Source organism: Pseudorasbora parva, chromosome 10 (assembly GCF_024679245.1).
Source record: "Pseudorasbora parva isolate DD20220531a chromosome 10, ASM2467924v1, whole genome shotgun sequence".
Classification (NCBI taxonomy): domain Eukaryota; kingdom Metazoa; phylum Chordata; class Actinopteri; order Cypriniformes; family Gobionidae; genus Pseudorasbora; species Pseudorasbora parva.
Window position 1 is genome coordinate 29,333,276 of NC_090181.1, and position 18,821 is coordinate 29,352,096.

General features: G+C 38.2%; 1 protein-coding gene across 3 annotated transcripts; it reads left to right on the plus strand.

Annotated features, from left to right (window-relative positions):
• The first annotated feature begins 7,050 nt into the window (after positions 1–7,050).
• si:ch211-266g18.9 (transforming growth factor-beta receptor-associated protein 1) lies at positions 7,051–17,328 on the plus strand. 3 transcript variants are annotated; one of them, XM_067455781.1, is made up of 12 exons: positions 7,051–7,207; positions 7,370–8,094; positions 8,379–8,573; positions 10,474–10,628; positions 12,621–12,703; positions 13,022–13,366; positions 13,455–13,512; positions 13,591–13,734; positions 14,091–14,231; positions 15,811–15,967; positions 16,072–16,490; positions 16,582–17,328. In XM_067455781.1, exons 2-12 carry the CDS (start codon positions 7,431–7,433, stop codon positions 16,726–16,728), a joined length of 2,508 nt encoding a protein of 835 aa, XP_067311882.1. In that variant the 5' UTR covers positions 7,051–7,207; positions 7,370–7,430; the 3' UTR covers positions 16,729–17,328. The 3 variants fall into 3 exon arrangements, with proteins under 3 accessions (XP_067311882.1, XP_067311884.1, XP_067311883.1); XM_067455783.1 differs by having other exon boundaries at positions 7,168–7,207; positions 7,397–8,094; XM_067455782.1 differs by lacking the exon at positions 7,051–7,207 and having other exon boundaries at positions 7,226–8,094.
• Positions 17,329–18,821: the final 1,493 nt, after the last annotated feature.

Here is an 18,821-nt window from a genome sequence, read left to right on the forward strand (position 1 = left end):
ACTGAAAATGTTTGAAAAGTTCAAAAGTTCAAGCACACACAAAGTGTGCTTTTACTCAATAAACTTATGTTTTCCTCTTTTCTGCCTGTTTTTTAAAGTCTAAAGAAACTTGAACATACTACCACTACAATGCATACATTAATACAGTAATTAAAACACAATGAGGTGAAAGGTGGGATTCTCAGAGTTTGCTTATAGTGGGCAAGCATAGCTAAACTTATATGTCTCTAGGAACAAGTCATTGATATATTTAACTTTTTACCTGAATAGAAAGACTGTACATTTACATGCATAAATCTTCTATTTTGTTGTGGCATATACTAGACGCTCAAAAACAAACGTGACCTAAAGGGTAACACTTATTTTGATTTCATGGTTTTTTTTAAAAGGATACCTTTCTGTTTCACTAGATAAATAAAGTTAGTATAGGTGCCATGTCAGAATTACTCTAATTATGAGATTATATAATATATAATTTTGCTGTAATGCCATATATATATTATATATTTTGCTGTAATGCCTATAACCGATTATTGGTAATGCAAAATGTGTCTGAAAATAACCAGACATAAAATACAGTTTAAAGGGGTCCTATTATGCTTTTTCACTTTTTCAACTAGTGTGTAATGTTGCTGTTTGAGCATGAAAACGATTTGCAAGGTTACAAAGCTCAAAGTCCACTCCAAAGGGAGATATATTATTTATCAGAATCCCCTTTCCAAGAACTAATACACATTTTTTTCTGGATCTTATGAATTCACAATTACTCATGAAAATAATCTCCACCCACAGAATATGCAGAAAAGGGGGACAAGGCCTGACTGAGCTGCATTAGAGAAGACAGTGTTGTTGCTATATATGCTAGGTTTGGTCTTCAGGAAAGGAACCCAGAAGGACAGAAGTTGGTAGATTTTGCTAAAAGTATGGAGATGGCTGTGGTGAACACATACAGGTCCTTCTCAAAATTATTTTCCATAATGTAATGATAAAAATTTAACTTTCATATATTTTAGATTCATTGCACACCAACTGAAATATTTCAGGTCTTTTATTGTTTTAATACTGATGATTTGAACCCAAAATTCCTATCTCAAAAAATTAGCATATCACGAAAAGGTTCTCTAAACGAGCTATTAACCTAATCATCTGAAACAACTAATTAACTCTAAACACCTGCAAAAGATTCCTGAGGCTTTTAAAAACTCCCAGCCTGGTTCATTACTCAAAACCGCAATCATGGGTAAGACTGCCGACCTGACTGCTGTCCAGAAGGCCATCATTGACACCCTCAAGCAAGAGGGTAAGGCAAGCCACTTTGGGCTACAGAGAAGCAGCACTGGACTGTTGCTCAGTGGTCCAAAGTACTTTTTTCGGATGAAAGCAAATTTTGCATGTCATTCGGAAATCAAGGTGCCAGAGTCTGGAGGAAGACTTTGGAGAAGGAAATGCCAAAATGCCTGAAGTCCAGTGTCAAGTACCCACAGTCAGTGATGGTCTGGGGTGCCATGTCAGCTGCTGGTGTTGGTCCACTGTGTTTTATCAAGGGCAGGGTCAATGCAGCTAGCTATCAGGAGATTTTGGAGCACTTCATGCTTCCATCTGCTGAAAAGCTTTATGGAGATGAAGATTTTGTTTTTCATCACGACCTGGCGCCTGCTCACAGTGCCAAAACCACTGGTAAATGGTTTACTGACCATGGTATTACTGTGCTCAATTGGCCTGCCAACTCTCCTGACCTGAACCCCATAGAGAATCTGTGGGATATTGTGAAGAGAAAGTTGAGAGACACAAGATCCAACACTCTGGATGAGCTTAAGGCCGCTATCGAAGCAGCATCCTGGGCCTCCATAACACCTCAGCAGTGCCACAGGCTGATCGCCTCCATGCCACGCCGCATTGAAGCAGTCATTTCTGCAAAAGGATTCCCGAACAAGTATTGAGTGCATAACTGAACATAATTATTTGAAGGTTGACTTTTTTTGTATTAAAAACTCTTTTCTTTTATTGGTTTAAAATAATGAAAAATGCAAATGTTTTGAGAATTTTGGGTTTTCATGAGCTGTATGCCAAAATCATCAGTATTAAAACAATAAAAGACCTGAAATATTTCAGTTGGTGTTCAATGAATCTAAAATATATGAAAGTTTAATTTTTATCATTACATTATGGAAAATAATGAACTTTTATCACATATGCTAATTTTTTGAGAAGGACCTGTACTAAAAGAATGGAGATGGCTGTGGTGAACACGTACTTTCAGAAGAGGCAGAAACACAGGGTGACATATAAGAGTGGTGGCAGGAGCACTCAAGTGGACTATATGAAGACGCTGTAATCTGATGGAAATTAGCGATTGTAAAGTAGTGGTAGGTGAGAGTGTAGCTAGACAGCATAGGATGGTGGTGGGTAAGATGACTCTGGTGGTGAGGAAGATGAAGAGAGTAAAGGCACAGCAGAAGATGAAGTGGTGGAAGTTGGAAAAGGAAAAGTGCTGTGTGGTTTTCAGGGAGGAGTTGAGACAAGCTTTAGGTGGTCAAGAAGGGCTTACAGATGACTGGACTACTACAGCCAAAGTGATCACGGAGACAGGTAGAAAGGTGCTAGGTGTGTCATCTGGAAGAAGTAAAGAAGACAAGGAGACTTGGTGGTGGAATGAGGAAGTCCAGGAGAGTATCCAGAGGAAGAGGTTAGCTAGGAAGAAGTGGGACAGTGAGAGGAGAGAGGAAAGTAGACAGGAATATAGGGTGATCACGGTCGGAATCTTGAAAGTCACGCGACTTGGACGCAAAACAATAGGAAAAGAATATACAATTCAAGGGCCATTATTGTAACCCCTCTACATTTTGCACTTTGGACCAACATAGTCAGGGTACGTTTTTATATGAGACTGGGTTGGAGTACATCAGGGGGACAGCACATGTGAGATGGCCAGGTTGAGATGGTTTGGACATGTTCAGAGAAGGGAGAATAAATATACTGGTAAAAAGATGCTGAGGTTAGAGCTGCCAGGCAGGAGGTCAAGAGAAAGACCAAACAGGAGGTTTATGGATGTAGTGAAGGAGGACATGAAGGGTTCTGACAGAAGAGGATACAGAGGATAGAAATAGATGGAGGCAGATGATTCACTGTGGCAACCCCTGAAGGGAACTGCCGAAAGAAAAAGAATAGTGTTGTTGCCATCTCAAAGAGATGCTTTTTCCACCCCGTTTCCAAAACTCACTTGTTTGATCTTCCTGACTGATTTTAAACACTGTTCTTGGACATTATAATGGCAACGTTTTTTTACGGAGATCAGCTTTCAGAACCTAAAGACGCCTTTCAACTGCACACAACAAATGACTGCAGTTGGACCGAGTACAATGCAGGCTACGCACAAAAGCTTCTTCTAAAACTAACCAGTTCCCACTTTGTTGGGGTCTTTGTCAACTTGTAGTCTTGTAATTAGAACTGTTAATAGAAAACACAATTACAAACTAAAAATTGTTATGTTGTTGCTTTGATGTAAACAAAGGACAAAGCTTGTCTCCGCTATCCTGCTAGCTAACATTAATGTTGATATGTAAGTACATTTTACTGTAGTTTATTGTACATGCAGATTATATTTTAAATTGTTAAGCAAAATGCATGTGTTTATTCTTTCTATATAGGCTACTTTAGACATGTAACATATCCGTGTTTATGCATGTCTGTAATGTGTGCTGTATGTGCGAAACCTTTAGGAATCTTAGACGTAGGCTACTCAATATTGGTCAATCATATCCGACATAAAGGATCTGCGACTGAAACTTCAACTGCAAATACTGTTAACTTAGATGCAGAGGTGGACAGTAACTAAGTACATTTACTTGAGTACTGTACTTAAGTACAATTTTTAAATATCTGTACTTTACTGGAGTATCATTTTTTCTGGAAACTTATGACTTTTACTTCACTACATTTGAAAGACAAATATTGTACTTTTTACTCCACTACATTTCTACCAAGGTCAAAAGTCGTTTCTGTTGCAGCTCTGAAAGTCGGTGGATGATTTTTCCTTCTTTAAAGGGGGGGTGAAACACTCAGTTTCAGTCAGTGTCATGTCAATCTTGAGTACCTATAGAGTAGCATTGCATCCTGCATATCTCCGAAAAGTCTTTATTTTTTTTATAATTATATAAGAAAGATGCGTTGTTCCGAGTCTTTCCGAAAAAAGCCGAGCGGGTGGGGGCGTGTCGTGTGAGCGGAGCTAAATAATGACGTGTGCAGCAGCGCGCTGCAGTGAGGAAAGTGATTCGCTCTGTGAGGAAAGTGATTCGCCCGCCGCGTGAGGAAAGTGATTCGCTCTGTGAGGAAAGTGATTCGCTCAGTGAGGAAAGTGATTCGCCCGCCGCGTGAGGAAAGTGAGTCGCTCTGTGAGGAAAGTGATTCGCTCTGTGAGGAAAGTGATTCGCTCAGTGAGGAAAGTGATTCGCCCGCCGCGTGAGGAAAGTGATTCGCTCTGTGAGGAAAGTGATTCGCTCAGTGAGGAAAGTGATTCGCCCGCCGCGTGAGGAAAGTGAGTCGCTCTGTGAGGAAAGTGATTCGCTCTGTGAGGAAAGTGATTCGCTCAGTGAGGAAAGTGATTCGCCCGCCGCGTGAGGAAAGTGAGTCGCTCTGTGAGGAAAGTGATTCGCTCAGTGAGGAAAGTGATTCGCCTGCCGCGTGAGGAAAGTGAGTCGCTCTGTGAGGAAAGTGATTCGCTCAGTGAGGAAAGTGATTCGCCCGTCGCGTGAGGAAAGTGAGTCGCTCTGTGAGGAAAGTGATTCGCCCGTCGCGTGAGGAAAGTGCTAATACAGATCGACCGCCGGCCTATCAGTGGGTAAGTCAGTAGCTACTGGTTATATCACCTGTTTAGCATCCTACAAACCAGCGCTTTGATGGGCGTAGGCTGTTGCTTTCGCTCTCTCCCTCGCTCTCTCTCACGCGCTTCCGGTAGAATTGTCCGTAAGGCCCATACAAGGAAATTCCGCCCCCACTAACGTCAATGGGGACGCATGATCTCAAAAAACTTGCCGAAACTTATGACTAACCGGAAGTAGTATTTTTGACAAAGAAATACTCCCATCAAACGTCCACCTTAACTTTTGAAACTTTGTCTATGTTTAGTATGGGATTCCAAGTCTTTAACAGTGTAAAAAGATCAGTATGCATGAAACAGCATTTCACCCCCCCTTTAAAAGGTTTTTAGTTGTTGTTGTTGCAGACCGTCTATCAGGAATCACTCTTATAATCATAAACATTTCCCCAACTTTTTTTGAACACTGATCTGTTCATAGCAAAATGGAAGAAGACGGTTCTTAGGCACAAGTGTGTGCACACATAGCCATACTTTGAAAGTATGTTTCAGTTTAAAAAAAAATCAAGATTAGTTTAGTTGGCATACACTTGGTGCATGTCTTATAAAATATTAAAAATATAAACGTCTGGGAGAAAGAGAAGAGTAAAGTTGGGAGAATATCAGATGTGTATCAGTGTATTGGATCCGTGCATTCGGCCTTAAAGTGACACCAGCTTTGTAAAGAGCTTTGTAACTTATATAAAAGTATTTAAATCAGTTTAAGTTAGTCGTATGCTAGTATGTCGGATGGAGCATCAATGAATGACTTAAACCATGATGACAGTGTGCATTTATACAACAATAATAAAATAATGCATTGGCATACACAAGGAAATTTACTTTTATACTTAAGTACTTTTGAAAACAAATACTTCTGTACTTTTACTTGAGTAAAACTCTGGTTTTACAACTTTCACTTGTAACAGAGTAATATTTGACCAGTAGTACTTTTACTTTTACTCAAGTAATAGAGTTGTGTACTTTGTCCACCTCTGCTTAGATGAATGAAAGGCAATAATCAGCAAAATGCACTCACGCAAATGACTTTATTTGATTGTTTCAATATGCATTGACAGATTACTTTATTTGAATACTTTATTTTATATAACATGACACATAAATGCAACAACAACAAAAAAACGAATGCATAGTGACATCATTGCATGATGACATCAGGAACCTATGAATCTGCTTTTTGAACCGGTTCATTGAACTGAACTTTCCAAAAAGAATCGGTTCATGGAAATTAATCGGACACACTATAGACCCTTTTTACTTATCTGGGTTTCTCAGAAACAGAAGTCGTTATAGCTGGGTTAACTTTTATAGTGGTGAATGTGAGTATACAATAAATATATTTTTATGTGGTAAAACAAATACTAGATTTGTATTATTATAAAACCATGGTTTATCAGTCAAAATTTATTTTAAAAAGTACATTAAACATGTATGAACAGGTTAGTTGGGAAATACATTCATTTTGAATTTATACAGAATACACATTTGGAAGGGAACATTTCAGCAGGCTAAAGAGAGACTGTAAGCCTAAACATCCTCATGAACATACTCCTGCGTATTATTTTAAAAGAAGGACATTCATGCCGTCATATCAGTCTCACCTACGCTTTCCTCGATTCTTTAGTGTCAGTTAATCGTGAAATCTGAGGTTTGGGTGTTGTTGTTTAGAATTAGAGCAGCCGTATCGCTGCAGTAACACAGACAAGAGGATTCAGACATTAGTTTTGATTGTGTTGCGATGGGACAGGAAGTAGCGGTACACTGCTTCATTTTCCCGAAATAGGAGGTGTGATAAAGGTCTGTAACCACACTGCTAACCAATCAAAGCACATTTCATATTTCGGAAGGCGGGGGAAATAAACGCCACGTTCAGGCCAGACTGGGCAGATAGGTGCTGTTATAATGTAAAATATGTGAAACAATCAAGCATGAAAGCATATTATAGTACACTCCAAAACAGCTGGATAATGTATAATGTCCTGCAAAATAACATAAGTAAACTAATAAGGCACTATTGCTGTATTGTGGATCATTGATTAATCAAATTACATTCACACATTTGGCACTGATAGTACACCTTTAACTATAATCCATGTTTGGAAAACATGAACCTAGTGTGTACAAGAAATATTTAACCAAAGTTTTTATGTCTCTGTGTCTCTTTCTTAGATATTTGGCATTGTGCAACCAACCATCCATTCAGAGCCATCAGAGTAAAAGCAGTAAAACTGCTGACAACAACTTCCTCACAGGATGAGAGTCACATGGCAAGGTCAAAATACACTTGAGTAAAAAAGAAACAACCATAACGCTGACAGCTTCTACGCTAATGAGGTGAGGCCGTTCTTAACTCGATTCATTTAGCATTGTGGCTAACAAACACTGTATATATTGAAAATATTATTTGAATTGGTTGTGTTTTTATTATTTTATCTTATTTTTTGCTTTGCAGCATGTAGATTTCTAAGCTAATGAAGGCTGTTTTCTTTCTCCCAGTTTACTAGGTTTCTCATTTATTTTTAGGTGCCACTGAGAGCTAAATTAAGAGTAAACAACCATGAAAGTCTTTACTCCTGTGCTAGTCTTTCAAAAAATGCCCTCAGGGAGAGGCAGAGACAAATCCAGCATTCAATGTTTGGAGTGTTTTGGTAAAAACCTCTATATTGGGACCAAAGAGGGAGTCATCGAGTACCTCACTGTAAATAGTGTGAGCGGTGAAGAAAGTCTTTCAGTGCGGGAGGTGGGGAAGAGACAGATGGGCCGAAGCGGAGCAGTCGGCCAGCTGACGGCAGTCCCTGTTCTGAACCATCTCTTAGTTCTCTGGGATGGTTCGGTCACTGTGCTTAACATGTTCTCCCTGGAACCCATTCCTGCCCTGAAGAAAATCCAGAACGTGTCACTCTTTTGTGTCAGTGAGTCAGCAGTTCACACTGATTCAGTGGAGCTCATTGCAGCTTCGGCCAAGAGAAAAATAGTGAGCGTTTATAAGGTGTGTGTGGACAGATGGGAGTGCATGAGACAGGTGGCTCTGCCGCAGGAGCCTTTGGTTCTGACTGTGCATGGGACATGTCTGTGTGTGGCCACTTGTGACAGATATTTTCTCTACGATTATCAGAGCCAAACCACACTAGATCTTTTCTCACATAACCAGGGAAAACTAAACATAATTGCCAACAAATATGGAAAAGGAGAATTTATTTTAAATGGACCTGGAAACTTGGGTAAGAATTTGTATACCCTAATATGAGTCAAACAAAAAACATAGACATCGACATAGCTGTTCTATTAATTTGCTTTCATTTTTCAATTATTTAAGTCAAAGTAATTTTAGAATATATAACTCATATTTAATAGACACTTAACTAAAAACTACAAAGAAGCAACTTTTTCATATATTTTTAATACATTTAATTTGAAATGCTTGACACATCGAGTGTTCATTAGTGTGCAAATTAATTATTTGTTTTAAAAGTATAACAAAGAAACAGCAGCTTATGTTACGCAGGCATGTTTGTGATGAAGAACGGTGCTTCCCAGCATCCTCCTGTACAGTGGCCTGATGGAGTGGTGGACGCTGCAGTGCATTTCCCATATGTGCTAGCTCTACAAAATCAGACTGTTCATATCTACAGCCTTCTGGACCAACAGCTGAAGCAAACTGTCCCTTTACAAAGCGCCAAATCTCTGGTCTCAACAGAAGGTTCGTTTTACAATCCAACATCAATCTTTCAAAAATCATTCATCAGTCAATTCAGATGTGCAATAATCTTATATTTTATATTTAAAAATTCAAGCTCTTGAATTTGATGTGCTAAACTCTTTTTAGCACATAAAATATGCTACACGATTTTAGAATTAAACATGCTATAAGTTTAATAATAATAAGAGTGAAATCAAATAGTCTAAATACACTTTCACTCCAAATATGCCACATCATATGAGTAAAATGGGTTGATTCATAATGACTTTAAAATATTCAGCTTTGACTATGCAGTTTGAGCTTGTTGCAGTTGTTGATGCCAAAATTTGCAGACACTGATGTACTTACAGGTATAAGTGTTTTTAAATAACTCATTTAGTGTGACAAAAATGTTGTCAAAATCCTCTCCGTTTACACCGATCTGGGAAAATGACTAAAAACGCTGTATTCTGCTGCCAGGCCAGTAGTTGGGGATGTCAGTTCCTCTTGACACTAGCGCCTATTGACGGAAAATGAAATACGCATGCGTATGATATCACAGTTTTCACAAATTTGTGTGTTTGTAGTTTACGCCGAGATGCTAACGGTATAATTTTCAAAAACTTAAACTTGAAATCCAGTTTTCAAAAGTTTGCGTTTACAAGTCCAAAAAAAAACTTTTGTTGTGTGGTTTTCCAGTTTATACAGTTTTTCTCAGTCGCTTTGGTACATTTCTCAGATCAGAATTGAAATTCTCAAAACTACCTGTTCAATTCTCACATCGTGTCACTTTCTCATTTCTTTGAACAAGTTGCAAATGCTTTGGTACATCCATGCAAATGATTATGTACAATTCTCTGTTGTTTCCTACATTATCAGTTGCTTATGTCATGTTGATCAAAATGTATTATATTGTATAATAGTCTCACCCCCCCCCCCCCAACATTTAGGCATTATTCATAGCATAAGTCTGTACATGCAAAATGGTTGAACAAGTTATCATAATATGTCAAGCATATTTCTATACTTTCTATATTTCCATTAGACTTTTTTCTAAATCTGTCCTGAATTGGTAAATTGCTCCCAGGTGAATCTTGACTTTCTCTAACGAAGGTGCTTCTCATGAAACATCAACTAGCAGATATATATATATTATTATTTGTATTATTTTTTTCTACAGCACCGCATGTACAGTTTTTCCTATGTTCACATTTCTTCTTTAGGTTGTGTGTGTGTGTGTGTGTGTGTGTGTGTGTGTGTGTGTGTGTGTGTGTGTGTGTGTGTGTGTGTGTGTGTGTGTGTGTGTGTGTGTGTGTGTGTGTGTGTGTGTGTGTGTGTGTGTGTGTGTGTGTGTGTGTGCTATTCAGTGCTGTCTTTTCATTTCTGTATCTCAATAACATGTTCTGTCAATAAAATACAGTACAAACAGTAAGAGTGTAAATTTGAGTCTTTTCCATTCTCTTGCAATTACACTCACACATACACTAAGATGTAACTTACAATTGACAATAATTGTCATCAAAACTTTAGTCATAGTTTCTATCAGAACATCCCTCCAGAGTAAACTGTTATATTGACAACATGACTAAACAATTTGACTGTCTTATCCATACACAAGGACACAAGGACTTGTCATTCTGATGGCACTGACATGTTCATTGACACAGATATTTACTTTTGAGGGATGAACTAAGGATTTTGAGTAAGAGAGTGGCTTTTGCAGGTTATCTATGGTGTTTTGCAAATTGTTTTGAGAAATGCACTTACTGTTTTGCAAATTGTGAGTTTGATTTGAGAAATGTACCAAAGCGACTAAGAAAAACTGTAATATTTTGCCATACTTTTGATTATATAATTATTTAATGGCACACTTGTAACTGTTTCCTAACTCTTTTTTCTTTACTTCTCTTTCACTTTATAGAAAGTATTTTCGTTGTTGCTGACAAAGAGATTCATCGGCTGTCACCAGTTCCACAGGAGGATCAGATTCAAGAACTGGTTAAGAGACAGAGAGTTGATGAAGCTCTGATGCTGCTGGACAGGGTTCAAGATCTCTTGCCAAAGGATTTGTATAAGGTAAGGCGATAAAAAGATGATAAAGTACTAAACATTTATGTCTTAAGTGGGTTTATGTCTTATCTTCCTTTAACACATTAGAAAGATCCATAGATCACTGTAAAAGACAGACAGACAGACAGACAGACAGAGAGAGAGAGAGAGAGAGAGAGAGAGATAGATAGATAGATAGATAGATAGATAGATAGATAGATAGATAGATAGATAGATAGATAGATAGATAGATAGATAGATAGATAGATAGATAGATAGATAGATAGATAGATAGATAGATAGATAGATAGATAGATAGATAGATAGATAGAAAGCATAAAAAACTACACATAATTCCTTTAATGGAGCCATGGGGTCAGTGAAAATAAGTAGGTCTGTGACTGAGCTTCTTAGACACACGGAGCAAGGTAATTCACATGAGTACTTGAACCAGATGCACAGATGTCATTTCATCAAGATGAAAATCATCTTACAGCAGTATTAAGCAAAGATCAAATATGCACTAGTTCACAGACGGAACGTCTGACCTCAAATCAAATATGCTACAAGATTTTAGAATTAAACATGCTCTAAGTTTAATATTATAAATATACACTTACCTAAAGGATTATTAGGAACACCTAATACTGTGTTTGACTCCCTTTCACCTTCAGCCTTAAATGCCTACGTGGCATTGATTCAACAAGGTGCTGAAAGCATTCTTTAGAAATGTTGGCCCATACTGATAGGATAGCATTTTGCAGTTGTTGGAGATCTGTGGTATGCACATCCAGGGCACGAAGCTCCTATTCCACCACATCCTAAAGATGCTCTATTGGGTTGAGATCTGGTGGCTGTGGGGGCCATTTTAGTACAATGAACTCATTGTCGTGTTCAAGAAACCAAAAGCCTAAAGTGTGCCAAGAAAACATCCCCCACACCATTACACCACCACCAGCAGCCTGCACAGCGGTAACAAGGCATGATGGATCCATGTTCTCATTCTGTTTACACCAAATTCTGACTCTACTATCAGATTGTCTCAACAGAAATGGAGACTCATCAGACCAGGGGATTTTTCTAGTCTTCAACTGTCCATTTTTGGTGTACTCATGCAAATTGTAGCCTCTTTTTCCTATTTGTAGTGGAGATGAGTGGTACCCGGTGGGGTCTTCTGCTGTTGTAGCCCATCCGCCTCAAGGTTGTGCGTGTTGTGGCTTCACAAATGTTTTGCTGCATACCTCGGTTGTAACGAGTAGTTATTTCAGTCAAAGTTGCTCTTCTATCAGCATGAATCAGTCGGCCCATTCTCCTCTGACCTCTAGCATTAACAAGGCATTTTCGCCCACAGGACTGCCGCATAGTGGATGTCTTTCTCTTTTTACACCATTCTTTGTAAACCCTAGTTGTGCGTCAAAATCCCAATAACTGAGCAGACTGTGAAATACTCAGACCGGCCCGTCTGGCACCAACAACACACACATATATACATATTCTGATAGAAATGTGTCAGAATACAGAGTGCATTGCAGTTTGTTGCATATGGGGCTCCAATAGTGGGTATGTGAGCATCAGAACCACAGAGCAATGGGAGAAGGTAGCCTGGTAGCCTAGTCTTTGTGCAATGTTCTGCTGGGAAGCCTTGGTCCTACCACCCATGTAGATGTTACTTTGACACATACCACCACCTAAGCGTTGTTGCAGACCATGTGCACCCTTTAATGGAAACATTATTCTCTGGTGGTTCACTGTCAGCAGGATAATGCACCCTCCCACAAAGAAAAAAAAATGGTTCAGGAGCACAACATAGAGTGTGAGGTGTTGACTGAGCCTCCAAATCCCCCAGATCTCAATCCAATCTAGCATCTGTTGGATGTGCTGAACAAACAAGTCTGATCCATGGAGGCCACACCTCGCAACTTACAGGACTTATTTATTGAAGTGGATGCTGATACATGGTTATGAGAAAAACAATAGCTCAGCTAAAATCCTGCATGCCATCCATCACTTTACTTTTAGGATCTACATAAAAATGTCATCTGCACATCTGGAATGATAAAGTTCTACAGAGAGGCTTTTGTGGAAGCAAAGGAGCTTTTAATGTAAGTACTGCTTTAATGTTTAATTGTATTTGGGAAACCAATTTGACAGCTTTCACTTTAAAAGTAAAAAAAATACTGCAATGATCAACACGCTACAGTTTCAAAGTCATAAATAGAATAAATTATTGGAGAACATTTACAAAAAACAAACAAAAAAAAAATTCAGTAATTCACATTTCACATATAAATGTGTTGCAGTTTATATGTAATTTACTTGAAATTTGTGAGTGAAAACAGTATAGTGTAAATCCAGGACCAGATCTCTCTCTCCCACCCCCCCCCCCTTTTTTTTTTCTGGTATAATCTTTTATCTTCCAGTAAAGGTGAACTAGACCCAAGGGAAATCATTAGCCTTTATCCAGCTATACCTGTTGTGAGTGAAGACTTTACACCTCAGACAACAGCAGTCAGCAATGCCAAGGACCTGTGGACGTTGCGTCGAGACGACTGGCCGACATTTCAGCAATACCTAAGCTTTTTGGATGACTTCTTGAGAGAAGTCAGGCCAACAGGACAGGGCCAAATGTGTCCTCAGGACATTGACTCTGCACTTTTTAAGCTGTATTTGGAACAAGGAGAATATGGAAAACTGGACCAGCTTGTATCGTCGCAGAATGACTGTAACCTCCAAATGTGTGTGCCTGACTTGGAGCAACACAAAAGGTTTGTGCTCATCATTTGAGGCTACTTCAGCGTTTACAGGTTATTTTCTAGAGCACTCAAGAGCCAAACCAATTCGCTGCCATTTCAGATTTTTCACACTTGGATTGCTCTATCAAAGCCAAGGCCAGCATTTCAATTCAATTCAGGTACCTTTGAATCACAGTAAAAGGCAATGACTAAAGATGAATCAGGAAGGAAAGGATTCAAGCTTCTTCTTTTTTCAGATCTGGGTTAAAATGGTGGAGAACCAGAGCGAAGAACCCTCACACATCAGTGTATTCCAGCATATAGTTAATACTCTCTCAAATCTGAAACACAAACCCATCATCTGGAAGTTTGTAGATTGGGTTCTTCAGAGAGACCAAGAGGCAAGTATTTTAACAATAATATACTGCTTATTAACAGCAGGGGGCAGAATTATACAGATTTAATTTAGTTCAGTTTACTCTTTTGCCCTTGGCATGGCAACATAAAAGAAACAACATGTCAATTTGAACAAACAAGCTTTAGAACAGCAATTTATCGGACATAGATTTTTTTTTTGCAACAATGTAAAAGTCTTTACTGTCACTTTTGATCAATTGAGTTCATACTTGCTAAATGAAAGTATTGATATTTGTAATATTGATATTTTTTAATCTCACTGACCCCAAACAGTATTTGATTTATTTGCATTGCCATGTGTTTGAAATGCTTCTACATCAGGCTCTTTATTTTAATATAGGCTGGAATACAGATCTTTACAAACATGCATGCAAGCAGCCACATTATGTTTGCACCGGAAGAAGTCCTTACCATTCTCACCAACTACCCAGTTGCCATGATTATTTACTTGGAGTTTTTAGTCAATGAATTACAGAGCAAGGTAGGCCTACTATTCTGTTTGTAGCTTGATGAGGTTTTGTTTGGTCATGAGGAATCAGATTTACAATGATCTTTTGCGATACAAAAAGCTTACATTTATGATAGGTCTTTTTAGTATGTATACAAAATGTACACTGTTAAAACAGTTGCTGCGTAACATTTTTAAGTATCAACTTGAATGTTTAAAGAGGTAGTACCCTAAAATGAAAATTACCCATGATTTACTCACCCTCAAGTCATCCTAAGTGTATAACAAATTCTTTTTTGAGACAAATAAAATGAAAAATATATTAAAAAAGTGCTGACTCTTCCAAGCTTTATAATTGCAGTAAATTGTTGGCCCATAGTCCATAAAAGTGCATCTGTCCATCATGTAACTGATCCACATGGCGGAGATAATAAAGGCCTTCTGAAGCGAAGTGGTGTGTTTGTGAAAGAATATCCATATTTAAAACTTTATAGACTAAAATAACTAGCTTCCGGCGGTCAGCGGTACGCAAGTCGACTAGCCCCGACACGATGTACAGGAGTATCGCAAGCTTTGACGCCTCTCACATGTGCTGGGCAACAAACTCAAGCCCCTATTCTCTTATGTCAAAATCCTACACCATATCTCTTGAAAAATTTGCGTTTTAGACTATACAAATAAACTTGCCTTGCCTTGCCTTTGTGGCTGCTGTTTTGTTTTTCTCTATCCTCTACACTTCTGCATTCATCAATACGCATGCGTCAAGGGTTACTCTTTCACTGTAACTTTTTACTATTTCACTTGCGTACTGCTGACCGCCGGAAGCTAGCTATTTTAGTATTTAAAGTTTTCTTACACAAATGCGCCACTTCACTGTATTATTTAGTAAAATAATTCTGCTTTACTTTTATGTCAGTAATCTGCAGTCCCCAACTTTTTGCACTCTAGCGGTTAATAAACAGAACTGCATGCATCTTGCGGAAGAAAACTGCAGCCGGAACTACTTCCCTCTGTTTATGTCTATTGCGAAATAGTCCCAATATAAGCACTTATTATAAGTGTACCATAATGATTCAGGGTAAGACAAAAACACGGTTTGGAAAATGGATTCATGTTGTACATTCCGATTATATAATTTTTGAAAAATCCTGAAAATGTGAAATGTTGCTATGGAAACTAACTGAAATAAGTTTTTCATATAATATTTTTTGTATTATAGTTTTAGTTTTAGTTGACAACACTGGTATGAAATGTTTTTTTTTAGCATTCATAACAGAACACGTCCTCCTCAGTCCACAAAGAGATTTATTGAAACAAAGTTGCAAGAACTTCTGCAATTCTGTGGCATGGCATCAACACATGACCGTCCACGTTCACACATCAGTCCTGGGCGATCAGAAACTTCACCCGGCCATTCACAGTGACATAATAAGGAGAAAGCACGATAAATACTATTATTTCTAAATCTCACGGGTGTATAACAGAAAGTTAAGTCTTAAATTAAAGACCGTACAAGTTTCAAACAGAAATCACCATGGTTACTAAACAGATAGGACTCTAGAATTTAGATGTTTCTGAAAATGGTCAATGATAAAGACCTTTTCCTTCACAGGAGGAAAAGCATCATACCATGCTAATCACATCATACGTCAAATGGATACTGTCAGTCGAGGGTGATGACAGTAATAAAACGAGCAGGGAAGAGATGAGACATAAACTACAGAAGTTACTCTGGCAATCTTCTTTATACAATGCTGATACTATATACGGTGAGCACAAAACATTCTGAGAGTTTAGTTTATATAAATTATGTTTTCAGTTCCTTGTGTGAATTGTCCATGGATGAAACCAATTGCTATACCCTTTGTCACAGACCAAATAACATCCTCGTCTCTTCATGTGGAGAAAGCAATTTTGCTCGGGAAATCTGGTAAACACAAAAAGGCCCTGCAGGTTTTGGTCTATGAAGAAAAGGACCAGCAGGCTGCTGCAAGCTACTGTTGGAGGACCTCTGCTGGACAAGACAGGAAGTTCACACAGGGAATATTTCTCACCCTGCTTCAAATATACCTCGAATCCACTCATGTTATCGCAGCAGTGGACCTGCTGAACAAAAATGCAGGGTCTTTTGATTTAGTCAGTGTGTTAAGGGTGCTGCCAGACTCCTGGTCTCTGAAACTGGTCCTGCGGTTCATGTGTGAATCACTGAGAGGAACGGTGCATGACAAAAGAACGAGAGCTCTGGAGATGAGCTTAGCCAAGGTGGAAACTCAAAGGCACAAGCATGCCTGGGTAAGACATACTATAAATTAAGCCATTTAACATGCAAAAAGAGCATCAGTAAATCAAAAAGCAATGCTAATGTTATTCTTTATGCTCCCAGATGGAAGCAACGCATGAAAAAATCAGAGTTGACAGAGGATGTGTTTGCTATTCATGCCAGAAACGTCTTACAGGACCCGAGTTCCTGCGCAGGCCGACAGGAGAGCTGACACACATTTCCTGTCATGGTGGTGAAAGCGGTCACTGAACAAGAGAGACACTATTATTCACAGATTTCACACCTATTCCCATTTGCACTACATTTACACTCCAAGCAGATGCTTTCGTACTAGGTTGCTTACAATAAAGACTGTAATTACTTGGACAGCAAGGCAATTACTAGGACAAATTGCTGAGAGTATATGACACATGCTAAGCTAGCCACAAATACCAAAAGGAAACCACAACAAATGTACATAGGCCTACAACACACATCTACCGCACCACAATATAGCTAGGATAAGACTAAAATTTAATACATACCAGTATACAGTATAGGACAGATGACAATGTGCAGAGATCATATAAGTATTAACATGTAATACTATTACAATTTAAAACGTTTTCTATTTGAATATATGTAATTTACTCCTGTGATGGCAAAGATACATTTTCAGTGTCATTACGCCAGTCTTCAGTGTCAGTGATCCTTCAGAAATCATTAATATGCTGATTTGCTAAAATAAAAAGCATTTATTATAAAAAGTGTAACACTTTTGATAATTTTAATGCATTCTTGCTGAATCAAAGTATTAATATTACATTTCAAATAAAATAATTTTAAATAAAATAAAATAAAAATAAATGCATTAAAGTATAGTTTTTTGTTTGGTTTTTGAAATATGTTTTACTTTTTCTCCAAATAACAGACATCCAATTCAAGAACAAGCCAAAGCCATGCCAGTATAAACAATAATAAACTATTCTTTCAACCATGTTCATTCATGCTTCATATACATTCATTGAGGCTGTATGTCTTATGACTTGGCTATAATGACCTTTGCATACTATAGTCCTCGACATGGGTGCCAGAGAACAAACTATATAATAAACAAGTCGACATGTCTTTTACACCCACTGGACTGGGTTGGCTCAGTTCTGTCTGCTTCTAGCCCAAGCATGGTGTGGAACTGGCAGCCTGACAAACCCAGACTACACACCACTTCAGGACATGGTGCTCTCCAGACAAGCCACCTTATGTGGACAAATTCTCAGACCAGACTGTTTAGTTTGTGGACACGAAAAAATAAATCACAAAACACCTCAAATATGTTATCCACATGAATCATAATATATACCAAACAGACTGTAATATGTCAAAGTTAATCACTGTTGCATGAGCTCTTCCATTCCTGTTTTGAATAAATGTCTTGCCGCCGCTCTCTTCCTATTGCCCTAGTTGGCATTCAGTGGTGTTTAAACAAAACTTAAACATAGATTGATGTGACAAACTATCTATTTGTATCTATAAAAATATATAGTGTCTATGGAGAGTATTCATAAGCATTATTCATAGGCTAAATTGGCCAAAGAGATGCATTTTGAGAGCATGTGTATTTTTATATTTGGCAATTTATATATGACACAATATGTGACCCTGGAGCACAAAACCAGTCATAAGATTTATACATCATCTAACACTGAATAACTAAGCCTTCCATTGATTTATGGTTTGTTAGGATATACAGGACAATATTTGGGGAAAATAAACCATTTGAAATTATGGAATCTGAGGGGTGCAAAAAAAAAATCACATTAATAAGGAAAAATTGGATTTCTCAAGTTCTCATTACTGTATCCAGACATTTCACATTGATTTTATTCATTATTTTATAATGTCACAATGCAAATAGTTAAGCATCAGTTTATTTAAAGGAGCACTATGTAGTATTTTTGCAGTAAAATATTCAAAAACCACCAGGCCAGTGTTATATGTTTTATTCAGCTGAGTTCTTACAATTTCCCAAATGTTTATCCAGCTATTTTAACCAAGGAACCAGGACGTCTGAGGGAGTCGCCTGTCAATTGCGTCATACCTGCGTTCCCCTCAGTTTCTTAGCAGTGTGCAACAAGTTACACAGCAGCCGCTGAGCGAACGCACAGAGTAATGTCATAACATCCTTTAAACACACTTAAATGTATTTGATATGATAAACAGAGCTGCGTTACCTCATACGTATTACCGGAAAAGCGGAAATGGTGCCGGCGACTGTGTCCAGTCATAATAAAAGTCCCGCTGCTTGCTCAAGCGGCCTTGCTCAGCTCCCTCAACACTAGGTCCTGCTCTGTTTCATACTACAG